Source organism: Dreissena polymorpha, chromosome 3, assembly GCF_020536995.1.
Source record: "Dreissena polymorpha isolate Duluth1 chromosome 3, UMN_Dpol_1.0, whole genome shotgun sequence".
Classification (NCBI taxonomy): domain Eukaryota; kingdom Metazoa; phylum Mollusca; class Bivalvia; order Myida; family Dreissenidae; genus Dreissena; species Dreissena polymorpha.
The window spans coordinates 126,907,611-126,934,035 of record NC_068357.1 but is presented as its reverse complement, the minus strand read 5'-3'; the positions used below and the strand labels follow the sequence as shown (position 1 = coordinate 126,934,035).

Genomic DNA, 26,425 nt, shown 5'->3' with positions numbered 1-26,425 from the left:
TTTCAACACATTTAAATCACACTTTCATAGCCGCGTCATGCGAAAATGCGTTTCGACCAGCGTTTCTTAAACTCAAAATGTGCATTTGCGCAGTCTGGTCAGAGGCTATGCCGTTCGCTATAAAATCACTCAATATGTTAGGGTCGCATTATGTATCTCCTGACCAGACTGAGAGATGAGTAGTCAGAGTGGGCTATATATATGATGGGCGCATATGGAATAAGACCCACTTTCGCATGACGAGGGTCATTAAAAATCTCATTTCGAATGTAAATGTCACATTTTAGCACAATGCTTTTCGATACAAAATTGAATTCAAAATAGCAAACTTGTAAATAAAGGCAGCCTATTCAGGCGTTCAGGAACGATTTCCAGACGTGCTGAAGGAGTACTGCAAACATTGTGGTTGATAATTAAACGATTTTCTTCTTATCGTGACACTATACTATTTTGGTAATAATTATTTTCTCATCTTTGAAGCAAAATTGAAATTCTGCGAAATAGATGCTAACGCGTAATTGTAACTGGGACACAATTTGTGTCGTTTGAACACTCAGAGAGTAGTCCGGAATTCCTTTCACTGAACAGTGCAACATCCTTTGCGCTGAGCACAGACACAGTGATGTAGCCAACGTTCAGAGGTTTTATATCGAATCAGCTTATGAAATATTCGAAAATATTCATGCGTGTCTGCTGGCGTTATGTAAAAGTCATTAAGATGAAAAGCTAAGTAAAACAGCTTTGCCGAAAAGGCGCATGAGTGCTCTATACCTATGTTTAGGTAAGAGTTGTTGACACCGTGTGAACGGCTTGGGTTACAACTTAAGTAATGCATAAACAACAATGTACGGGTCAACAGGACTGTCTTGGTGACAACCTAATTCGTGAGTAAAAAGTATTGCTCGCATATTTATTATTTATTTATTTTCATTATGATCTTCTTGTATATTTTGAATTTGTATATGGGGTCAAAAATCAAAAGTTTTGTAAAGCGATTAATTAAAAAAATGAATTGCGTTTTAAATTATGCAAAAGCGATCAACTTCAGTGCCTTCAGCGCCTTGATATTTGAATGCGGGGAAATGAAACTTCGTCTAAAACAAATATCAACATACCACATGTTTCGATGACGATTACATAAATGCATAATAAGTCATGCGAGGACAGATATGATGTGATCTCAAGTAGTAAAAATCATATCTACAAGCACGATTGTGTTGTTTATTATACGTGTACTTCATAACATGCATTTAATGCAGTAGATATGCGACTATAAAGTAAAGAAAGGACACAAGAAAACTTAAATCATTGTTTTTAATTTAACAAAAAAAAAAAATCAGGACATACGTCTTTGTTTAAGATTGTTCTTGTCTATTTCAAGTCCATTGACAAAAAACATATGTGTAGTGTAACCGAAGTTTACATGATCCGGTGCGTATGCACTTAAAAGTCATGCCTTTTTATTTAGGTACACAATATTGAAGAAGATTGAGATGATTTTAGTGATACTGCTGACCTTACATAATTTAACAACAGAATCTCGACACATATAAAAAGGTAACTTTTATTTTGATATATCTATATGTTGTTAAGTCGACGTCGTTTCGGCTTTGTGTAAATTTCGGATGATAATATTCGGACACAATTTAAGTAGAACTTAATATCCGAGTATTTGTTTGCCTTTTATTTGTTAAATGCTAAATTTTGCATGAAGATTGATTTAATCAGATTATCTTAACTCGTATGCAGACAAATGCGACTTAACACTCTCGTCACTTGGTTTGTTTACGGATGAACAGCAACAACAAAATGTTGATAGGGGCAGGGCTATCACATTTATCTTCTTCGTTTTCTTCTTCTTCTTCCCATTAATTGCAAGGCCCTCTGGAGCATTGACGCAAATTGACTATTCAATGAGTCTGGGGCCTGAGTAGAACCAGTACTTGGTGTCTTTGGTGGAGCTGGGACACCTTAGCATCCCGCCGCCAACATACCAAAGCAGTCATGATGTACAGAGTCATCAACAACCTGGTAGATATCCGAGCCCAGCACATACTGATCCCTACTAAAGTACACACCAGGGGCCACGCCAACATATTCTTACAGCCATTGACAAGCGTAAATTCCTACAAGTTCTCCTTCCCCTCCGGAATCTGACTTTGGAACAGCTTACTTGAAGAAGTTATGTCAGCCCCGTCCCTTGAGGTCTTCCAGACAAGGATGGGTGTGCTGCATGAGTAACACTAGAGCAAGTTGTTTTTAACCTGATTTTAACTGCACCGATGTTCCTTTCACTTATGTTCATATTCACATTGTGTGACAATGCTCAAGAGGAGCCCAGCACTTAATCCGGAAAAAGAAGAAGAAGTGATCTAAAAAACACTCACAGTTTGGATGGAACCCCCGTGACATCCCGATCGCTAGGCGGTCACCATATCCACTGCGATTCGAATTCCCAAAATTGTTAATGCTTAGTTTAAATTAAATGTATTGTTTATGAGCTTTGCTCTGGCAAAATGAGACTTACTGCATGTGCGTAAATTGTCATCCCAGATTAGCCTGTGAATTTTACACAGGTTAATCAGGGACAGCACTTTCCGCCTAAATTGGATTGTCCCAAAGGATAGACTTCCTATAAAAGAAAAATACTATAAAAGTCAAAAGTTCCTGAAACCCTGTTTTCCATGAGCTAAGCTCATATGTCGCTGATGACTGAAGAGGCATGACTGGCTGCTGCATATTAATCCTGCATTGTTTTTTTTTCACCTTTATGATTTTGGGAATGGGGCCTGGTCCGTTTTGATTGGAAAAAATTGAGGCATTTGACTAAAATTGGGAAATTGGTGTTGTTGTTGTTTTGCTCAAACATGCTTCAATATTGATAATATAAGTGTTTTCATAATTATATTTACTTAGGTAGTTCTTCTTGAATGCTCTGAGCTTTAATGAGTACATACGTACAGCTCAGAGCGACCTGGAGGGTCAATATAGTAAGGAGTTGAATTATTGCAACTATTTACTAAGGTTGAACTTACATGGATGGGACATGAACAAAATATTGAGATATAAAAAAAATATTTGTTTGTTTTGGAAACCTTCCATTGGGAATTTTAAGTTCACATTTGGGAAATATATATACTTTATTCCATCGGGAATGGGGCCGAGTACCAGACCCGATTTTGAATGAAAAAAAACACTCTGTAACCCTTTTCCCACTCAGAAGCAAATTGAAAATGGCTATGTCAGGGCTTTTTTTCCTTCTTTGGGACCCGCCGAAAATCGGCCCTTTCCCCTCAGATTTTTTTTCCCCTCAGCAGGTAAATTTTCCCCCAGACTTCATATTTTTCCCCTAAAAAAAAAAAAAAAAATTTTTTTTTTTTTTAACTTTAAATACATAAGTTAACCTGATCCAGTGTAGAAAATATAACATATTGCATAATTAAATTATATGTTGCCTTGATTTTGTTTTAAAAACAGCAAAATATGTTGAATTGATTATTTAAGACTTTCCTTATAATAAGTTATTTTCCCCAAAATCCGGCGTTTCACGTGATTTTTTTCCCAAAAATCCGGCATTTTGCGCGATTTTTTTCCCCTCAAAAAAGGCCAGGCCCTTTCCCCAAAATCAGATAAAAAACCCTGGGCTATGTGCAAACATCATAAAACCAGAACAGCCTGCGAGTAACTCGCAGTCACTGTTTGCTGCTAAATGCGTAAAAATACGAATCTTAGTGGTAAAGGGTTAAGCAGGTGCTAAAACTTTATTATAATTTCTGTATTGTATGATAATGTGGTTATGATATAAACTGTGATTACTTGAATTTCAGAACGCAGTTAATGCAAGATGATATCTTCATGTAGAATTGGAAGAAATCTCTGGGCAAGGCATCATCAACTACTGAACAGACACATGCAACTATGGTGTTTTCCACTGATAATACATAGAGGATATGTTTTGGACAGATACACACAAATAAACGGGAAAAGTCTTGTTAATTCGACCTGTAATTCGTATAACACATTTTTAAGTGCCGTATCAATACAGTTAAAACATGTAAGGTTTAGGAATGAAAAGAGTGACATTTTTGATCAATTTCATGATCAAGTCATGTTAAGGGATGATTTCCAGTTGTCCCTTGAGGAATGGACCAAACTAAGAAATATAATTGAGAAAGACAATCCAAATTTTGCTAAGGGCATGGATCATTCTTTGATGAAAATGGCTTCGACTCAGAAAAAGCCAGAATTAGCAAAATCTTTAATGGAATTTCTGAAACATATAGAGAAGACATCTATATCTACAACTTTGCAATTCATGCTTGCCTGTTGCACGAAATATGAAGACTTAGTTTTAGAGGAACTTGTTGATTTGGAAAAGGATCCAAAATTAAAGATGCTTTGGAGAGAATGCGCGCTTTTGATCGATGCAGTTTCACAGACTCGTGTCTGGGAAAAGGCAAAAATATATTATGAATGGCTTCCTGTGGATGACCCTGCATTCATCTCAAGCGCTTTTTACATTCTGAGGGCCTCCCTAAAACATAAAGACTACCACACTTTCTTCCTGTTTTTGCATCAGTATCACGTTCGAAATACTGACCCCAGCGAGCAGTTGGATACGATTGCTGACTTGTTATTTGAGGAATGGCAGAGGGGTTTATATGGGCATGATGTCCTGTTGGAGCTGTTGAAAGTTCATAACATGTACCTCAAAGATTATCAAGCAGCTGCTGTGCAGAAACATTTCAATAGGTAAGTCATAACAGGTAAAGGTCTATAGTTGAGCAGTGTTCTGGGGAAATGGAGCTTAATGCAAGTGCAGACTGCACAGGCCAATGTGGGACAACACTTTCAACCTAAAATGGATTTTCGCTAAGAAAATACTTTCTTTAAACGGGAAATACCATAAAAGGGGATAGTGTCAACTTTGCATGCAACATGTACGAGTCTCTGTAACTAATACAGATTTTTAAATGAAACTTTACTCATGATGTTTTTGGGATCAACATGCAACATTCACATATCGAGGCCCATAACTCTGAAGGCAATTTAGAATTTCTTCTGTACACCGGTACTTAGTACTTTTTGAAATTCAGTAAGAGTAAACATAATTTTAGACAGAGTAGGAAAAACAAATTTGACAGTCTCTCAACAAATGTGAGCCTTCAATTGAATTTTAACTCCAAACACTTTGAGTGTGAGGGATGCTCTTTTATTTAACCCTTTGCATGCTGGGAAATTTGTCGTCTGCTAAAATGTCGTCTGTTGAATTTCTAAAATTAGCATTTTCTTCGTTTTTTTTTCAAAGAATACTATCAGAATAGCAAACAGTTTGGATCCAGATGAGATGCCACGTTCTGTGGCGTCTCATCTGGATCCAAACTGTTTGCAAAGGCCTTCAAAATTCGGTTCCCGCACTGAAAGAGTTAAATATACTTCTGTTCTGTAATCTACTATGCCAAGATACCACACTTACCAAGTTACCAATCAAAGATTTTTAACCCATTTATGCCTAGTGGACTCTCCCATCCTTCTAAATTGGATCAATTTATTTCCGAAATTAGGGATTTCTAGTATACTTATTTCTATATTTACAATTTTTCTTACAGAAATTCCTTTAAGCAAACAGCACAGACTCTGATGAGACGCCAAATCATGCGGTGTCTCATCTGGGTCTACGCTGTTTGCCAAGGCCTTTTTATGCCCCCGGATCGAAAGATCGGGGTACCGTATATTGTTTTTGGCCTGTCATTGGTCATTGTATGTGTGTGTGTGTGTCCCAAAACTTTAACCTTCTTCATAACTTTTGCAATATTGAACATAGCAACTTAATAATTGGCATGCATGTGTATCTCATGAAGCTGCACATTTTGAGTGGAGAAAGGTCAAGGTCATCCTTCAAGATCAAAAGTTAAAAAAATACAATCCTAGGGAAGTAATAAGCTTTGAAAGGAAGATAATTTCTAAATCTGCCAAATGATATATTGATTTTTTTTTCAAAGCAGTGCATGAGGGGGCATTGTGTTGTGACAAACACATTTCTTGTTTCTAGATGCTAGGCATAAATGGGTTAAATACTATCCAGCTAGCTCCTTGAGCAAGACAGTAAAAGTGCTCTTTTAATAACTCGTCCTGCTACACATAAAAGCCTTGCTTTGGGATACATGGCTTAATGCATGTGTGTAAAGTGTCGTCCAAGATTAGGCTGTGCAAACTGCACAGGCTTATCATTGACGGCTTTTTCTGACTTTGGACTGTCCACACAGGCAAATCTGGGACGAGACTTTACGCACATGCATAAAGCCCTTTTTTTCATGGAGCAAGCGAAATATATATCTGTGCCAATCTTTTGTTGTAGGTTATCTCCTGGCAGTGTTGCTCTGACAACAATCAACAAGCAGTCCAGGTACTTAAATGTCGAAGAAATAATTTCAGATTGTTTTGTTTTTGTGGATGTATTCAATCAAAATGATGAGTGGCATGATTTTTGGATGCTTACACGTGCCGACATTCTGATCTTAAAAAAGGAATAAGTAAATGAAGGGATTGTTTATTATTCAGAGATGATTTTGACACAACCACAAGGTTTCTGAGTCTCATTTTAGGAAGTCTTGGACAGTCGTTATACACTGGTTTTATAATGATTTAATATTTGCATTTTTAGCTCACCTGAGCCAGGGACTTATATGTCCCTGCCTGAGCACAATGTGATCAATGGTGAACTTTTGTGATCACCTTTTGTCCATCATACAGTGTCGTCAACATTTGCCTTGTTAACACTCGAGAGGCCACATTTATTGTCCAATCTTCATGAAACTAGGTCAGAACATTTGTCCCAGTGATATCTCTCAAGACTAGCTCGAAAATGGTTCTGATTGGTTGAAAAACATGGGTGCTAGGGGGCATGGTATTTTTCCTTATATGGCTTTAGTAAAAGCTTTATAACTATTTGTATCTAGTTATCATATGCAACTTTTTCTAATCACAATTTCACCCTCCCCCCCCCTCACCCCAATTTGTTTTTTCTAAGAAAGAGTTGTAATTATTATGATTATTCTGTCTCAATTTTATTTTAATTACATCTAAAACTTTATAACTATAATACATGAGATTTCGTTCTTCTAATTTTATAATAATAAAAAGTTATATGAAAAGTTATATATTTTTCCCAAATAGGTGGGGAAAAAAATCACGCAAAAAATTTCCTGATCCTGAAATTTCATTTTTCCCTGAAATGGTCAGTAAAAGGCTTGATTCAATGCCAAAAACAACTTGGCACAAATTTTACCCATTTATGAAGGCATGTCATTTGTCAAACATTCTGCCTTTCTCAAAGGTTTCTCCATAACTTGTATTATATGATGGATTGTATAATAACTTTCCACCTCAAAGGTGAAGGTAACACTAAGAGGTCAAAGGTCAAATTCCATCATAAAACATAGTTAAAATTCTTGCCTCAATCATAACTTTGCCATATATTGTTGCGTTCCGTGGTACTAAATTTATAACGCAATTCCGGTACAAAATGTTCAACAGTTTTATTCACACTAAACAGTTATAATTGTGTACTGATATACAAAATGTTAACATCAGATACATTAATTAATACGTGGCATTCATCAGACTTTACGTTCTTGACAATGTAGCGTAGTCACATAATAGTAATGGATGTCAAAGATTCAATGACGCTCCTCTAAATCTAATACGGTAGTTAAAGTTAGATTTAATAGTTCAATTACTCAATATTTAAAAGAACTTAGTATGAGGCTATGAGCTATTACTTATGTCTCAAAATTCAAGGGTTCAATACCAAAGTTACTTTTGTTAATGTTAAGCTTACTTTTTAGAGAAAAACATGATAGAGGTTACCTCTTTAAAGATTAAAACTAGAATGAACCTTGTGACCAAAATTTGGTCACTTTATATAGCCGCGGGGTTCCACTTGTGACCAGAAATTGGTCACTGTGACCAAATATTGGTCACAGTGTGACCAAAAACGGGTCACAATAACTGCCGTGACCAATTATGGAACGCTCGCACACTTAACACTTATCTTGTAAGAGGTCAAGGTCACACTTCGAGGTTAAAGGATAAATTCAGTAACAAAACTAACATGTTGTCCAATAGACCATGTCTTGTTTCTTACACATTTACAGTGAAATTCTAACTCACACCCACAAACATCCTATTCTTCAATGAGAATGTAGAACTCAACAGTAAGTGTTTCTATAGGGTGTTTAATTATAACCATCATATCCATTTCTATATTACTATGTTGCTATGGTTTCATATTATGTACTTTGGAATTGCATACCATATAAGATGTTAATATTGCCCTTTAAGTTAACTCTCTCCCACTTAGAAGCAAAGTAAAAATGTGTAAACAGCATAAAACCAGAACAGCCTGCAAGTAACTCGACACAGTCTGTTCAGGTTTTATGTGATTTGCAGTTCATCAGTATTTAAGGGTTGAAAAAGGAAGCCTTTAAAACTTGAATCTAGTAAAACAGGTCTTAAATTAAATTTAACTTTCTAAGGGATTACAAACGCGTCAAAATAAATATCTCAGTGGTAAAGGGCTAATTGTATGTATGAGCAATTTCCTGTGCAAGTCCTTATTAATTGTTTTACAAGTATAATAAAGATGTGCTGCAATGTTACATCAATTGAGGAAAATATCACCGAAACCACTTGAATTTGACTTGAATCAAACTGGGCTGCGATGATCCTTAGTTGTTCATCTTTAACCCTTTGCATGCTGGGAAATTTGTCGTCTGCTTAAATGTTGTCTGCTGAATTTCTAAAATTAGCGTTTTCTTCGATTTTTTTCAAAGAATACTATCAGAATAGCAAACAGTTTGGATCCTGATGAGACGCCACGTTCTGTGGCGTCTCATCTGGATCCAAACTGTTTGCAAAGGCCTTTAAAATTCGGTTCCCGCACTGAAAGGGTTTAAAGTAAAATAACAAAGTAAAATGGCTGTTTCATACTGTAACATATTTCAGTCACATTAGCTAAGTATAAATGATCCGTGCTCTGTGAAAAGGGGGCTTAATGCATGTGCCTAAAGTGTCGTCCCAGATTAGCTTGTGAAGTCTGCTTAGGCGAATCAGGGATGACACCTTCCGCTTTAATGATATTTTCTGTTTAAAGTATCATTTAAGTAAAAATCCAGTTTAGGCAGAAAGTGTTGTCCCTGTTAGCCTGTGCAGACTGCACAGGCTAATCTGGGACGACACTTTATACACATGCATTAAGCCCCATTTTCACAGAGCGTGGCTCATATGTATACAATGTAAACTATGTAACATGGTTGCCAGGCATTTGTACATAAACAAACACTGTGTTCTTTTTATGCCCCCGGATGGAATGAACAGGGGTATATTGTTTTTGGCCTGTCTGTCATTCTGTCCAAAAACTTTAACCTTGCATTAAAGTTTTGCAATAACTTTTTCTATATTGAAGATAGCAACTTGATATTTGGCATGCATGTGTATCTCATGAAGCTGCACATTTTGAGTGGTGAAAGGTCAAGGTCATCCTTCAAGGTCAAAAGTCAAAAAATACAATTCATAGACAGTAATAAGCTTTAAAAGGGAGATAATTTCTAAACCTGTCAAATGATATATTGAATTTTTATTTCAAAGCGGCGCAATAGGGGGCATTGTGTTTCTGACGATCACATCTCTTGTTTAAAGATGGCAGTGTGATCATTGCGGCGAATACCTGACCAAGGATCAGCCATTCACAGACTCCCAAATAAAATGCCTAGGCAACCATCTTGCCATGCAGGCGTTTGGGACTAAAAACCATTTCTACACAACAGAGCCAGGAGATCATCTACAGTTCAAGAAGATGCTGACGTTCTGTGGGCCATTTGATTACGTCATCGATGGGGAGAATGTTGCGTTAGCCAGAGGATTTTCAGTAAGAAAGTTGATGTATGAAGGCAATTTTCATGTTCACAGAAATAATTCCACATATTTTTATCAGCGGAAATTGTTGTCCCTTATTAGCCTGTGCGGAGTGCACATGCTTATCTGGGACCACACTTTACACTCACACATAAAGCATCTTATCTGGGACCACACTTTACACTCACACATAAAGCATCTTATCTGGGACCACACTTTACACTCACACATAAAGCATCTTATCTGGGACCACACTTTACACTCACACATAAAGCATCTTATCTGGGACCACACTTTACACTCACACATAAAGCATCTTATCTGGGACCACACTTTACACTCACACATAAAGCATCTTATCTGGGACCACACTTTACACTCACACATAAAGCATCTTATCTGGGACCACACTTTACACTCACACATTAAGCATCTTATCTGGGACCACACTTTACACTCACACATAAAGCATCTTATCTGGGACCACACTTTACACTCGCACATAAAGCATCTTATCTTTGACCGCACTTTACACTCACACATAAAGCATCTTATCTGGGACCACACTTTACACTCACACATAAAGCATCTTATCTGGGACCACACTTTACACTCACACATAAAGCATCTTATCCGGGACCACACTTTACACTCACACATAAAGCATCTTATCTGGGACCACACTTTACACTCACACATAAAGCATCTTATCTGGGACCACACTGTACACTCACACATAAAGCATCTTATCTGGGACCACACTTTACACTCACACATGAAGACTCTTATCCCAGAGTGAGACTCACACATTATCAGTGGTCAGGATGTGAGACTCACACATTTTCAGTGGTCAGGAAGTGAGACTCACACATTATCAGTGGTCAGGAAGTGAGACTCACACATTATCAGTGGTCAGGAAGTGAGACTCACACATTATCAGTGGTCAGGAAGTGAGACTCACACATTATTAGTGGTCAGGAAGTGAGACTCACACATTATCAGTGGTCAGGAAGTGAGACTCACACATTATCAGTGGTCAGGAAGTGAGACTCACACATTATCAGTGGTCAGGAAGTGAGATTCACACATTATCAGTGGTCAGGAAGTGAGAATCACACATTATCAGTGGTCAGGAAGTGAGACTCACACATTATCAGTGGTCAGGAAGTGAGACTCACACATTATCAGTGGTCAGGAAGTGAGACTCACACATTATCAGTGGTCAGGAAGTGAGACTCACACATTATCAGTGGTCAGTTAGTACAAATTTATTATTTATTACCCTGGCATAAAATAATGCAGGAGGCATATACTTTTTTGACTGACCATTTGTTTTCCATCTGTCCTTCTGTTTTAAAGAGATTAACCTATAATTAACCATTTTGTGTAATATTAATAATTTTTACCATAAAGCTTTGATAATATCAACATAACATCTCCCTTACCGCATTGATACCTGACATGGACTCACTTTTGGACTAATTCAGAAGTTCCAATTTTTTTATTAAGACAAATTGCACGTACCATTTACATTTATTATGCTTTCTACAAAGCAAAGACACATGCACAGACTATTCTCTTAACATTAAAATTATCAACATGACCTTCAAATGACCTACTCTTGAATTACTCATCATGTTCACCTTCATTTGACCTACTTTTGAATTATTAGTAGTTCAAAACATTTTTTTATTAATCCAAATTTAACTTTTGATTAATATTAATTCTTCTTTATACTAAACAGCTTTGATACTTCAACCAATCACTCAGAACACTCATATCACCTGACCTCATCTTGACCTTGACCTACTGGTGGGATTTCGGACCTGCTCATTCAAATAAATGAATCAACTCTTACAATGCTTCCCTTGGGGGCATGTGCATTTAACCCTTTGCATGCTGGGAAATTTGTCGTCTGCTAAAATGTTGTCTGCTGAATTTCTAATATTAGCACTTTCTTTTATTTTTTTCAAAGAATACTATCAGAATAGCAAACAGTTTGGATCCTGATGAGATGCCCCATTCTGTTGCGTCTCATCTGGATCCAAACTGTTTGCCAAGGCCTTCAAAATTCGGTTCCAGCGCTGAAAGAGTTAATGAATTCAGCACTTTATTTAAGAGATAATTCAAGACTTGTTTAAATGACTTATGCTTGTGTTTCCTTTTTTGTAGCAAATAATGAATGCCTTCCTGTCTGATCTCGAGGTATTGCGCAACCAGGGGAAGCAAATTCTCATTATACATCGTAATGTAACGTTGCGGACGAATTGCCTTCCAAAGGCCTATGTGGAACGCATCAGGAAAAGTTGTATCGTATTTACTGTGTCGAGAAAGTAAGCTAGACAATTAATTGATTTTATGATTTTTATGCCCCCGAATCGAATGATCGGGGGCATATGGTTTTTGGTCTGTCTGTCTCTCATTCTATCCCAAAACTAAGTTTTGCGATAACTTTTGCAATATTGAAGATAGCAACTTGATATTTGGCATGCTTGTGTATCTCATGAGGCTGCACATTCATCCTTCAGGGTCAAAAGTCAAAAAATACAATCCAAGGGAAGTACATGTAATAAGCTTTTAAAGTGATATTTTATGGTGAAAATGAATGGATTAATGTGTAGGATAATGAGCAAAACGCAAGTATGACAATTTAGAAAACTACATCATAAAGTTATTAGTAGTTTGTTTGAAATCTTTTCCTCTACCGGTATAATGCGGCAGGTTGGGTATCCAATTTATTGAAAATTTTAGACCTACCCACCAGTTTACAGTTAGTTTGTCACGCATGATTGAACAGTTTAATTGTCGAATAACCTACCAAACAACAGTGTGACAAGCTATTGAAATTCAGACAATAGGTACAATACGGTACAATATGACAGAAGATCAGTCGAGGGTGACCGAGCCAGAGGTTTATTTTTCTTTTATCGTGATTGTTGTGATTAAAGTAAAAGTAAAATCACGTGGTTATGACCACAAACAATTAATAAAAGACCCCATTCATCAACAGCAAGTGAAAGTGCTTTAAGAGACGATAGCCATTTAGAACCACCAGTTTTTGAAACACCCGTAACATCAAAGCAAACTAAGAGACATTATAAAAAGAAAACGACCGACCAAGCTATATCGAACCAGAAAAGCCTGACTAATTTCATGACAAGTAAAGAAACGGAAATGCCAGCAGATCAATCGCTATCATCGATCGAAAAGCGCTTAAAAGAGATCAGCTCAAAATTGTCAACTGTTCTTACAAAAGATGACAGCTTAATCATAAAAAATATCATAAGGGAAACGCTTGAAGAACTTAAAGAGAAACTGGGCTCAGTTATTTCCATCAGTGGGCAAAAAGAAACTAGTTATTTTTCGCTTCGACGCCATGACTGTTTAAGTTTTATGTCTCTTATAATGAACATGTGTGGATAATCGACTGTTTCACGTTCTTTGTACCAATACCATCCGCATATATGTACTATAAGTACACCAGTCTACATACAAGGTGCGAGCTTCCGCATATGGGTATTCGGACGTTCTATAAATTGACCTGCGGTTTAGCGTTCACAACGTCGAGCGCATTTAGCAATATTACTCTTTTTTCACTATTTCTTTACTCACAAACAAATTCTAGTGGCTTAAAACTTAACTCGCAATCGGTATTTTTCACTCGCATTTAGCGAGTGTGCGAGTGTTAATTTCGAGCCCTGACCTTCCTTATCCGATGAAATATTGGAAACTATATAGCAAATATAAAGTATGTAATTATATCTAGCAACCCTTATCACTGTGTTTCTCATAGTTTGTTATTTTCAGAATCTAAATTTTTGATTAAAAAAAACTTTGTTCTTATTAATTTACAAATGCATATAACAGTATATGCAATAAAGACAAACGCATAAAAATCTTCAAATGGTTAGACGAAAAAAAGAAGTATATGCCTATTACAAGAAAGTCACTTGACACATACTTTAGCACAAACCTTAAAAGATGAAAGATAAAAAATAATATAGGGATCACAGTGGATAACTAACGAAATAATAATTGGCAGACTAGCAAATATAGATATCAAAATATATGAAACACAACTAATATTAATCAACGTCTACGGTCCTAACATAGATGATTCCACATTTTACGAAACATTACAATCCTTTATACTTAATAACCAGGATAAAAATATTAAAATCGGTGGTGATTTCAATACTGTCCTGAACCCATTATTAGATAAAAAGAAGGAAAACCTTTATACTCATTCTAAAAATAGAAACATTTTGAATAACATAATTGAAAACTACAATATGATTGACATCTGGCGTACAGTAAATCCAAACGAAAGCAAATTCACCTGGCACTCAAACACAAAACCAACAATATTTTGTAGATTAGACTATTTTTTTAAATATCTGAGTCACTTTGCAACATTATTGACACATGTAGCATTAAACCATGATTTATGACTGACCACTCTCTAGTTGAACTCAAACTGCACAATATACAACCTGAAAGAGGCCCAGGATACTTTAAAATTAATAACAGCATCTTATTAGAAACAACATTTCAAACACAAATAAAACAGGAAATATTAAACACAGTTAAAAATAATAAAGATGCAAACACAAACACCTTATGGGAAGTCATTAAAGGAAATATACGTAACACAACAACTAGATACACATCATTTAAACAAAAAGAAACACACAAACTTGACACTGAAACCATCAAAACCATTGAAACACTTGAAAAACAATTGCATGAAACAAACACAAATGATACCACTGCCATTGAAAATGAAATAACATCAAACAAACAAGTATTAGAGGAAATCTATAATACACAACTCAATGGAATAATACTACGAGCGCGTGCACAGCATGTTGAACACAATGAAAAAAATACAAAATACTTCGCAAACATTGAAAAAATGTAAAAGTGAACAAAAAAATGTACACAAATTAGTAGTTAATGGCGAAGATATAACAAACAGAACTCAAATACTAGAAGAACGTTTATTTTTCGAAACCCTCTATAAACGAAAACATGTTGAAAATAACACCCTCTTAAAAAATACACAGCATGCTTTAAATCAAGAAGAAAAATTATTGTGTGACGGATTACTTAATGAATATGAATGTGGCCTCGCACTAAAAGAAATGCAAATAACAAAAGTCCAGGATCTGATGGCATCACAAACAAATTTTATAAGATATTCTGGAATGATATTAAAACACATTTAATGAAGTCACTTAACTATTTATTTAACAACAAAAACTTAACTACACTACAAAAACAAGGTATAATATCACTCATTCCAAAACCTGGAAAAAACTTAGAATCCTTATCAAACTGGCGACCGATTAGTTTACTGAACAATGATTATAAAATTGCAACTAAAAGTATATTAAACAGAATTAAAAAAAATATTACCATCAATCATTTCAAGATCTCAATCTGGCTTCATTAAAAGACGTAACATTGGTGAAAATGTACGTCTGATACAAGAATGCATAAATTTTTTCAACCAACCAAACAATTCTGGCCTCATTTTTTTTGCAGACTTCGAAAAGGCTTTCGATTCACTAGGCCATTCGTTTATGTTCTCTTGCTTAGAAAATATGAACTTCAGTGAAAGTCTAATAAAATGGGTTAAACTATTTTATATTAATATTAACAGAATAATTATTAACAATGGCTTCCTCTCAAACAGTTTCAACATCAAACGAGGGGTAAGACAAGGATGTCCACTTTCATCCTCGCTGTTTATTATATGCATCGAGTATCTATCACACTATATCTAATCAAATACACATATAAAGGGAATATCGCTAGAACCTGACGAAGAAATTAAACAGTCCCTATTTGCTGACGATGCAACTTATTTTTTAAATGACTGTAGTGACTCATTCAATAATCTTATAGAATCGCTAACCTTTTTAGCTCACCTGATTGCTCAGGTGAGTTTTTGTGACCGGTCTTTTTCCGTCGTATGTCCGTCCGTCCGTCCGTTAACATTTGTTCGTTAACACTCTAGAGGCCACATTTCTTGTCCCATCTTCATGAAACTTGGTCAGAAGCTTTGTTCCAATACAATCTTGGCCGTGTTCGAAACTGGGTTATGCCGGGTCAAAAACTAGGTCACTAGGTCAAAAAAAAGAAAAACCTTGTAAATGAGTTCGAAAATGATCGAGATCGGTGAAAAAACATGGCTGCCAGTGGGCGGGGCATTTTTCTCTATATGTATATAGTGGCAGTTTTCCCTATTTAGCCATAGAGAAACCTTGTAAACACTCTAGAAGTCACAATTTTTGGCCAATCTTGAAAGTTGGTCAAAACATTGGTTTTATTGATATCTCTGACGAGTTTGAAAATGGTCGGGATTTGTGAAAAAACATGGTCGCCAGTGGGCGGGGCATTTTTCTCTATATGTATGTAGTGAAAACATGTGAACACAGTAGAAGTCACATTTTTGGCCCAATATTCATGAAATTTGCTCAGAACATTTGTTTCCTTGATACGAGAGTTAAGTTCAAAAATGGTTTAGGTCAGTTGAATAACATGGCTGCTGGGAGTGGGGCAGTTTTCTCAGTATGCCCCCCCCCCCCCCTTTCGAAGAAGAGGGGGGAAATTGTTTTGCTCATGTCGGTCTGTCCGTTCACCAGATGGTTTACGGATGATAACTCAAGAGAGAGCGCTTATGCCAAGGATCATGAAACTTCATAGGTACATTGATCATGACTCGCAGATGACCCCTATTGATTTTCAGGTCACTAGGTCAAAGGTCAAGGTCACGATGACCCGAAATAGTAAAATGGTTTCCGGATGATAACTCAAGAACGCTTATGCCTAGGATTAGAAATTTCATAGATAAATTGATCATGACTCGCAGAAGACCCCTAATGATTTTCAGGTCACTAGGTCAAAGGTCAAGGTCACTAAGACCTGATATAGTAAAATGGTTTCCGGATGATAACTCAAGAACGCTTAGGCCTAGGATCATGAAACTTCATAGGTACATTGATCATGACTAGTAGATGACCCCTATTGATTTTCAGGTCACTAGGTCAAAGGTCAAGGTCACGATGACCCGAAATAGTAAAATGGTTTCCAGATGATAACTCAAAAATGCTTAAGCCTAGGATCATGAAACTTCATAGGTACATTGATCATGACTCGAAGATGACCCCTCTTGATTTTCAGGTCACTAGGTCAAAGGTCAAGGTCACAGTGACCTGAAATAGTAAAATGGTTTCTGGATAACTCAAGAACGCTTATGCCTAGGATCATGAAACTTCATAGATACAATGATCATGACTTGCAGATGACCCCTATTGATTTTCAGGTCACTAGGTCAAAGGTCAAGTTACGGTGACCTGAAATAATCAAATGGTTTCTGGATGATTACTCAAGAACGCTTATGCCTCTGTTCATGAAACTTCATAGGTGTATTTATCATAACTGGCAGATGACCCCTATTGATTATCAGGTCACTAGGTCAAAGGTCAAGGTCACAGTGCCAAAAAACGTATTCACACAATGGCTGTCAAGATCACAGTGACTCAACTTAGAAAAATGGTTTCCGGATGATAACTCAAGAATGCTAACGCCTAGGATCATGAAACTTCATAGGTACATTGATCATGACTCGCAGATGATATAATGATGAAACTTGACTAGGATGTTTGTCTGGACAATATCTAGGTCAAGTTTGACATTTGGTAAAAATTAAATGAACCGACTCCTCTCAGGTGAGCGAACTAGGGCTATCTTGGCCCTCTTGTTTGGAATGGCATCGGGTCTTAAACTAAACAAAAGTAAATGCACTGTGCTAAGAGTAGGTAAATTAAAACAAAGTAATATTCATCTTAAAAAAGAAATTAAATTCAACTGGACATCAGATGAAGCAACAATGTTAGGAATGACCTTTACATGCAATGAAAATGAAACAATTCTTAAAACATATTGCCTAAATTACAAAAATTTAAAAATTGTTTAAAATCATGGCAGCAACTAACACTAATCGGAAAAAACACCGTGTTGAAAACGTTTGCGCTCCCTAAATTAATTTACACACTAACAGTTCTCCCAAACCTACCAAATGATATTATTGAAGATATAAAAATAAAAAAAACGAACAAAATATTTTTCACACTTCAAATTAAAAACCATGCGGAAATCTCCAAAGCTCAAACTAAATCGCAAAACCTTCTTGGAGAACAAGAATTTAATTGGAAACAAATATAAGTCATGCCATATAAAGCAACTACTGACAGCACACTGAGAAATTTTCAATACAAATACATCCAGAGAATCATAGCTACAGATAAATATCTTTTTTAGTGCAACCTATCCAACACAAATCTATGTGATATGTGTAGTAAACATATTGAAACAATAGAACACCTTTTCTGGGAGTGTAAACATATTCAATCTCTATGGAATCAATTGACAACCTTTCTAGAGAAACAAAAATTAAATGTTAAACTATCTCTCTTAGACATCAGTTTAGGGGTAAATACCTTCAAAATACAAGAGGTTAATAACGCTGTGAATTACATAATTATATTAATGAAATATTTTATATTCAGCATAAAATACAGAAAACAAAAACATACAATGAACTGTTTTATCAATTTAAAACTAAAGATTCAAATTGAAAAAGAAATAGCCCTAAACAATGATACTCTTTATATATTTGAACAAAAAGGAAAACACATTAAACTTTTATAAACAAGTCCAGTATGCTTTCTACCCACTTTATGCAACTCATCCTTATTCATAATTATTCTGTTGTTTTTCTTTCTTAAAAATCACAAACAACCAAAGAAAACAATACATATTAACCTTTTTTTAAATAAAAAGGAAAACACAAGGTCAAAAAAGTATATATTAGCATATCTTGTATAACATGTTTGAACATTATTGCTGCTACATGGTATCACTTTGTTTTTATGATCATATACATGTATACATTATGTCCTTTAGTGAATAAAAAAAAGAAAAAAAAAAGCTTTTAAAGGGAGATAATTTCTAAACCTGCCAAATGATATATTGAAATTTTATTTCAAAGCAGCGCAATAGGGGGGAATTGTGTTTCTGACAAACACATTTCTTGTTTCTTACGTTCTGTGATTGCTAAGCACTTTTATTAGAAAAAGTGTAATAACATTAAGGGTTGTTGTTTAGCCATGGACAGGAAAGTTCCAAATTAAGGAATCTAATCAAGATCTCTCTTGTTAGTGACACTTTCCACTCTGGGCTGAATTTTCATTTCGAGAGACCTTCTTTATAAAAAAAAACACACACCATAAAATGGGAAAGTGTTCCAAATTCGCCTATGAAGAGTGGTAATGGGGGCTATATAGGAGTCACTTTGTCGGTCTGTCCCAAAATTACATCTGATTTTCACCAAACTTGGTCACAAGTTGTACCTAGATGATGTGTAGGTCAAGTTTGAATATGGGTCATGCCGGGTCAAAAACTAGGTCACAGGGTCATTTAGTGTGTTTTAAACCGAAAGTTTGTCTGGACCATAACTATGTCATTTATTGTTAGATTTTGAAATGACTTGGTACATTTGTTCACCATCATTGGACAGTGTGTCGTGTGAAAAAATTATGTTGATATCTTCAAGGTCAAGGTCACACTTTAAGTTCAAAAATGGCCATAAATGGGCTTGTCCAGGCCATAACTATGTCATTCAATGTGAGATTTTAAAATCATTTGGCACATTTGTTCACCATCATTGGACTGTTTGTAGCACGAAAGAATAATGTTGATATCTCCAAGGTCTTGTTCACACTTTTAGTTCAAAGGTCAAAAATGGCCATAAATGAGCTTGTCCAGGCCATAACTATGTCATTCATTGTGCGAATTTAAAATCAGTTGGCACATTTGTTCGCCATCATTGGACAGTGTGTCGCGCGAAAGAATTACGTCAATATCTCCAACGTCAAAGTCACACTTTTAGTTCAAAGGTCAAAAATGGCCATAAATTAACTTGTCCAGGCCATAACTATGTCATTCATTGTGCGAATTTAAAATCAGTTGGCACATTTGTTCGCCATCATTGGACAGTGTGTCGCGCGAAAGAATTACGTCAATATCTCCAAGGTCAAGGTCACACTTTGAGTTCAAAGGTAAAAAATGGCCATAAATGAGCTTGTCCGGGACATAACTATGGCGTTCACTGTGAGATTTAAAAATCATTTGGCACATATGTTCACCATCATTTGATGGTGTGTCATGCTAAAGAATTACATTGATACCTCCAAGGTCAAGGTCACACTTTGAGTTCAAAGATCAAAAATGGCCATAAATGAGCTTGTCTGGGCCATTACTATGTCGTTCAATGTGAGATTTTAAAATCATGTGGCACATTTGTTCACCATCATTGGAAGGTGTGTTGGCGAAAGAATTACGTCAATATCTCCAAGGTCAATGTCACACTTTGAGTTCAAAGGTCAAAAATGGCCATAAATGAGCTTGTCCGGGCCATTACTATGTAGTTGATTGTGAAATTTTTAAATCATTTGGCTCTTTTGTTCATCATCATTGGAAGGTGTGTCACACAAAAGAATAACGTCGATATCTCCAAGGTCAAAGTCACACTTTTAGTTCAAATGTCAAAAATGGCAATAAATGATCTTGCCCGGGTCATAACTATGTCATTCATTGTGAGATCTTAAAATTACTCTTAACATTAATTTTGTTCACATTCATTGGACAGCGTGTCATGTGAAAAAATTCAAGAGTTCAAAGGTCAAAATGGCTATAAATGATACTGGCATAATAATTCTTAAAAATCGCCATAAATAAGATTCTCTTGTTTTGTAAAGACAGCATGCAAAATAGTCTGTGTAAATGCTGTATGTGGGGGTATACGTCATGTCTGTGACAAAGCTCTAGTTGTAACAATTCAAGTTTGTATGCCAATACTATAGATATTGAAACACATATGAGTTGTTTTGTGATGTGTATTGTTATTATATACTCTTTAGAGTACAATGAGGAAGATTTTTATGTCCCCCACCACTATAGTTGGGGACATATTGTTTTTGCCCTGTCTGTTGGTTTGTGTGTGTGTTTGTTTGTTTGCCCCAACTTTAACATTTGCAATAATTTTTGCAATAGTCAAGATAGCAACTCGATATTTGGCATGCATGTGTATCTCATGGAGCTGCACGTTTTGAGTGGTGAAAGGTCAAGGTCATCCTTCAAGGCCATAGGTCAAATATATGGGTCAAAATCACTCATTTAATGAAAGCTTTTGCAATATTGAAGATAGCAACTTGATATTTGGCATGCATGTGTATCTCATGGAGCTGCACATTTTGAGTGGTGAAAGGTCAAGGTCATCCTTCAAGGTCAAAGTTAAAATATATAGCTTCAAAGCGGTGCAAAAGGGGACATAGTGTTTCTGACAAACACAAATCTTGTTTAACCTACTTTTATACCTGCACATTTGAGTGTCTCATGTCTACCTTGTACCATGCACCACTGTACGACTCTCAATCAAAATGGACACAAGTGAAATACGAAGAAGAGATCAAGCAAAATGTTTATCCCAGTAACTTCATTATAAAGGAGAATAAATCAGGTCTTTTTTTTCTTCTGTGAGAATGGCTGTTTTTCACAATTTTGCAAAATTGGCAACTAAAATTTTCACAATTTCAAGAACTTTGCCACTCGAATTTTCACAAATTCAAGAAGTTCACGACTATTATTTTCACAATTTTTGAAAGTTTGTGACTAATTTTTTCACAATTTTGAACAGTTCACGATTCAATTTTTTTCACAAAATGGAGGGAGTGGTGGGGTGGCAAGGTCGCTTCAAAAAAACAGGAAAAAAGCCATGTAAATACATGTACAGTGTTTCTGTATGGCAGGACATATGATGATGTGTACGGGCTCACAGCAGCCATGCTGAGTGGCAAGCGCTGCTACCTGGCCTCAAGCGACTTCTTCCGTGACCACATCGCCCGGTTGGATGTCCCGAACCAAAACCTGTTCTGGCTCTGGCAGAAACAGTGCCATTTGCAAATCCCATCTGCTCTGGGGAAACAAAAATCTGTGTTTGAGGTAGGGATTAAATGGTCAATCAAGCCCCGTTTGGACGTCGTACATATATCAAGTACTGTCCCAGATTAGCTTGTGCTCTGCACAGGCTAACTACAGACAAAACTTTCCGTCAAGTCAGGATTTGTGTTTACGGTATTTGATAATGGTACCCCCTGTTCAGAAGTACATGATTTTTGGTTTTACTGGAATCATCATGCAGTGTTCTTTATGCCCCCGCATCAAAAGATCCGGGGTTTAATGTTTTTGGCCTGTCTGTCATTGTATGTGTCCTGTGTGTGTCCCAAAACTTTAACAAAAACTTTAACCTTCTTCATAACTTTTGCAATATTGAACGTAGCAACTTGATCTTTGGCATTTATGTGTATCTCATGGAGCTGCACATTTTGGGTGGTCAAAGGTCCAGGTCGTCCTTCAAGGTCAAAGGTAAAAAAAATAGCGGCGCATTAGGGGTCATTGTGTTTCTGACAAACACATCTCTTTTTTCATTCAAAATCTGGTCCGGTAATAGGTCCCATTCCCAATGGAAAAAAGAGTATATTTTTAGCTCACCTGTCACGAAGTGACATGATAAGCTTATGTGACAGTGTGATGTCTGGCGTCTGTTGTGCATGCATGTGTGCATGCGTCCATCAACAATTTGTTTGTCTAGGCAGTAGAGGTCACAGTTTTCATCCAATCTTTATGAAATTTGGTCAGAATGTTAACCTTGATGAAATCTGGGTTGGGATTGTATTTGGGTCATCTGGGGTCAAAAACTAGGTCACTAGGTCAAATAATAGTAAAACCTTGTGTAGACAATAGGTCACAGTTTTCATCCAAACATAATAAAATTTGATCAGAATGTTTATCTTGATGAAACCTGGATTGGGATTGTTTTTGGGTCATCTGGGGTCAAAAACTAGTTCACTTAGTCAAATCATAGAAAAACCTTGTGTAGACAATAGAGGTCATAGTTTTCATCTGATCTTAATGAAATATGGTCAGAATGTTTATCTTTATAATATCTGATTTTGGATCGTATATGGGTCATCTGGGTTCAAAAATTAGGTCACTGGGCCAATTCTAGTAAAACCTTGTGTAGATGAAACAGGTCACAGTTTTCATCACATCTGAATGAAATTTTGTCAGAATGTATTAATTAATGAAATCTGGCTTGGGATTGTAATGGGTCTGATAGAATTTAAGTTGATGTAGCAAGGTAAGTCAGGTGAGCGATTCAGGGCCATCATGACCCTTTTGTTCCCAAATGAGACCTAAAAATTCCAAATGGAAGGTTTCCGGAAAAAATTAAAAAATTATTAAGATCTCAATATTTTGTTCACGTCCTGTCCATATAAGTTCAACCTTAGTAAATATAATACTAAAAACACTTGTATTCTCAATTTTGAAGCATTTTTTAGCAAAACAACAAAAACACTAATTTCCCAATTTTAGTCAAAACGCCACAAATGTTCCCAATTCAAAGGGACCCGGCCCCATTCCCAAAATGGTGAAAAAAAACCTGTCATGGATGCCTGTAAGTAGGCACAGTACACTTATCACATGTTGTACATTTGGTACATTACATGGGACAGTAGTCTTCTGCACAGTGCTCTGGTTTAACCCATTTATGCCTAGTAGACTCTCCCATCCTTCTAATTTGGATCAATTTATTTACAAAATTAGGGATGTCTAGTATATTTTTTTCTATATTTAGAATATTTCTTACAGAAATTTCTTTAAGCAAACAGCGCAGACCCTGATGAGACGCAGCATCATGCGGCATCTCATCTGGGTCTTCGCTGTTTGCCAAGGTCTTTTTTTCTAGACGCTAGGAATTAATGGATTAAACTGCACTGGTCACATGGTTATAAAGATTTGTATACAACAGTTACTTAACGAATTTTCCTCTTAACCGCATCCCACTCAGAAGCATAGTGAAAATGGCCATGTGCAAACAGTATAAAGCCAGAACAGCCTGCGAATAACTCACAGTCTGTTCAGGTTTTATGCTGTTTGCTGCTAATCAGTATCTTAGGGTTGGAAATAAAGCCTTTAAAACTTGAATCTAGTAAGAAAGGTCTTTAATTAAATTTAGCTTTCAAAGGGACTACAAATGCGGCAAAATACCTATCTAAGTGGTAAAGGGTTAAAGGATGGATTAAAAAAACTATTTTGCATGATGTTAGATTGAATTAAGATAAATATTTACCACTAGATCCCAGTCAGTTCATATTGTCATTAATATTTCAATCACTAAATGCCTGTAAGCAACTTGTTAAGCTGATTGTCACGAATGCTATTCATTTTGTGATTATATAAAATCTAGAGCTTTGTCACAGACATGACAAATACCCCCACATGAAGAGCGGATAAAAAGTACTTGAAATAGGGAACACCATGCTGAATGTGTAAAACCCACTAAGTGACCCCATGACCTAGTTTTTGGCCTGGCATGGCCCATATACGAACATGGCCTAGAGATCATCTAGATAAAACTTCAGACCAAGTTTGGTGAAGATCGAAAGTAAACTACTTCAATTAGAGAGCGGACACCATGCTCAATGTTTAAAACGCAATAAGTGACCCTTTGACCAAGTTTTTGACCCAGAAAGGCCCATGTTCGAACTTGGTCTTAAGATCATCTAGACAAAATTTCTGACCTAGTTTGGTAAAGATCGGATGAAAACTACTTGAATTAGAGAGCAGACACCATGCTGAATGTAAAAAAACGCACTAAGTGACCCCATGACCTAGTTTTAGGCCCGGCATGGCCCATGTTCAAACTTGGCCTAGAGATCATCTAGATACCAAGTTTGGTGAAGATTGGATGAAAACTACTTGCATTACAGAGCGGACAACATGCTGAATGTTTAAAACGCACTAAGTGACCCCGTGACCTAGTTTTTGACCAAGCATGACCCATGAAAGTTACATTTAATTAAATACTTTTCTTACTTAATTCAACGAATCAAGTTTTAATGGCTTCTTTTCTAACCCTTAACTCTTTCAGTGCTGGAACCGAATTTTGAAGGCCTTTGCAAACAGTTTGGATCCAGATGAGACGCCACAGAACGTGGCATCTCATCAGGATCCAAACTGTTTGCTATTCTGATAGTATTCTTTGAAAAGAAGCGAAGAAAATGCTAATTTTAGAAATTCAGCAGACAACATTTTAGCAGAGGACAAATTTCCCAGCATGCAAAGGGTTAATTACTGATTAGCAGCAAACAGCATAAAAAAGCTCAACAGACTGCGAGTTACACACAGTCTGTTCTGGTTTTATGCTGTTTGCACATACCCATTTTCACTTTGTTTCTGAGTTGGATAGGATTAAGTATGTGTTAGCTGTGCATTTCAGTACCCAAATGTCTGTGTTTGCTGTGCATTTCAGTACCCAAATGGCTGTGTTTGCTGTCATTTCAGTACCCAAATGTCTGTGTTTGCTGTCATTTCAGTACCCAAATGTTTGTGTTTGCTGTCATTTCAGTACCAAAATGTTTGTGTTTGCTGTCATTTCAGTACCCAAATGCCTGTGTTTGCTGTCATTTCAGTACCTAAATATCTGTGTTTGCTGTCATTTCAGTACCCATATGTCTGTGTTTGCTGTCATTTCAGTACCCAAATGTCTGTGTTTGCTGTCACTCAGTACCAAAATGCCTATGTTTGCTGTCATTTAAGTACTCAAATGTCTGTGTTTGCTCTCATTTCAGTACCCAAATGTTTGTGTTTGCTGTCATTTCAGTACCCAAATGTCTGTGTTTGCTGTTATTTCAGTACCCAAATGTCTGTGTTTGCTGTGCATTTCAGTACCCAAATGTTTGTGTTTGCTGTCATTTCAGTACCCAAATGTCTGTGTTTGTTTTACACTTCAGTACCCAAATGTCTGTGTTTGCTGTGCACTTCAGTACCCAAATGTCTGTGTTTGCTGTGCACTTCAGTACCCAAATGTCTGTGTTTGCTGTGCATTTCAGTACCCAAATGTCTGTGTTTGCTGTCATTTCAGTACCCAAATGTCCGTGTTTGCTGTGCATTTCAGTACCCAAATGTCTGTGTTTGCTGTCATTTCAGTACCCAAATGTCTGTGTTTGCTGTGCATTTCAGTACCCAAATGTCTGTGTATGCTGTCATTTCAGTACCCAAATGCTCGCTGTGTCACCCACGAGTCCGACCTTCACTGGCATGTCCCGTACAAACTTGAGAGCGAGAAAAAATTACCTCAACCTGAGACAGTGGACATTGAAAGACGTTCGCGTTTAGACAAAGTGTTCCCCCCACATACTTTCCTGTGCATTCGCAAACCGCCTGGTTACAATGAGTCAGAGGAAGTGATGAAAATACGGGCGGCCAGAGATAAGCTTCAAACGAGAATGACATCAAAACTTGAGGATAGCAGTGTGAAATTTAAATAAATACATTGCATGAAACACCTGTAAATTAAATTTTAACATACAATACTGTA

The 26,425-nt window shown here is 36.5% G+C and overlaps 1 protein-coding gene across 2 annotated transcripts; it reads left to right on the top strand.

The window, feature by feature from the left end:
• Positions 1-1,393: 1,393 nt before the first annotated feature.
• Positions 1,394-26,425, top strand: LOC127871363 (mitochondrial ribonuclease P catalytic subunit-like). 2 transcript variants are annotated; one of them, XM_052414178.1, is made up of 7 exons: positions 1,394-1,557; positions 3,828-4,752; positions 6,359-6,406; positions 9,700-9,928; positions 12,088-12,248; positions 21,792-21,984; positions 26,100-26,425. In XM_052414178.1, exons 2-7 carry the CDS (start codon positions 3,845-3,847, stop codon positions 26,373-26,375), a joined length of 1,815 nt encoding a protein of 604 aa, XP_052270138.1. In that variant the 5' UTR covers positions 1,394-1,557; positions 3,828-3,844; the 3' UTR covers positions 26,376-26,425. The 2 variants fall into 2 exon arrangements, with proteins under 2 accessions (XP_052270138.1, XP_052270139.1); XM_052414179.1 differs by lacking the exon at positions 21,792-21,984 and having other exon boundaries at positions 26,100-26,239.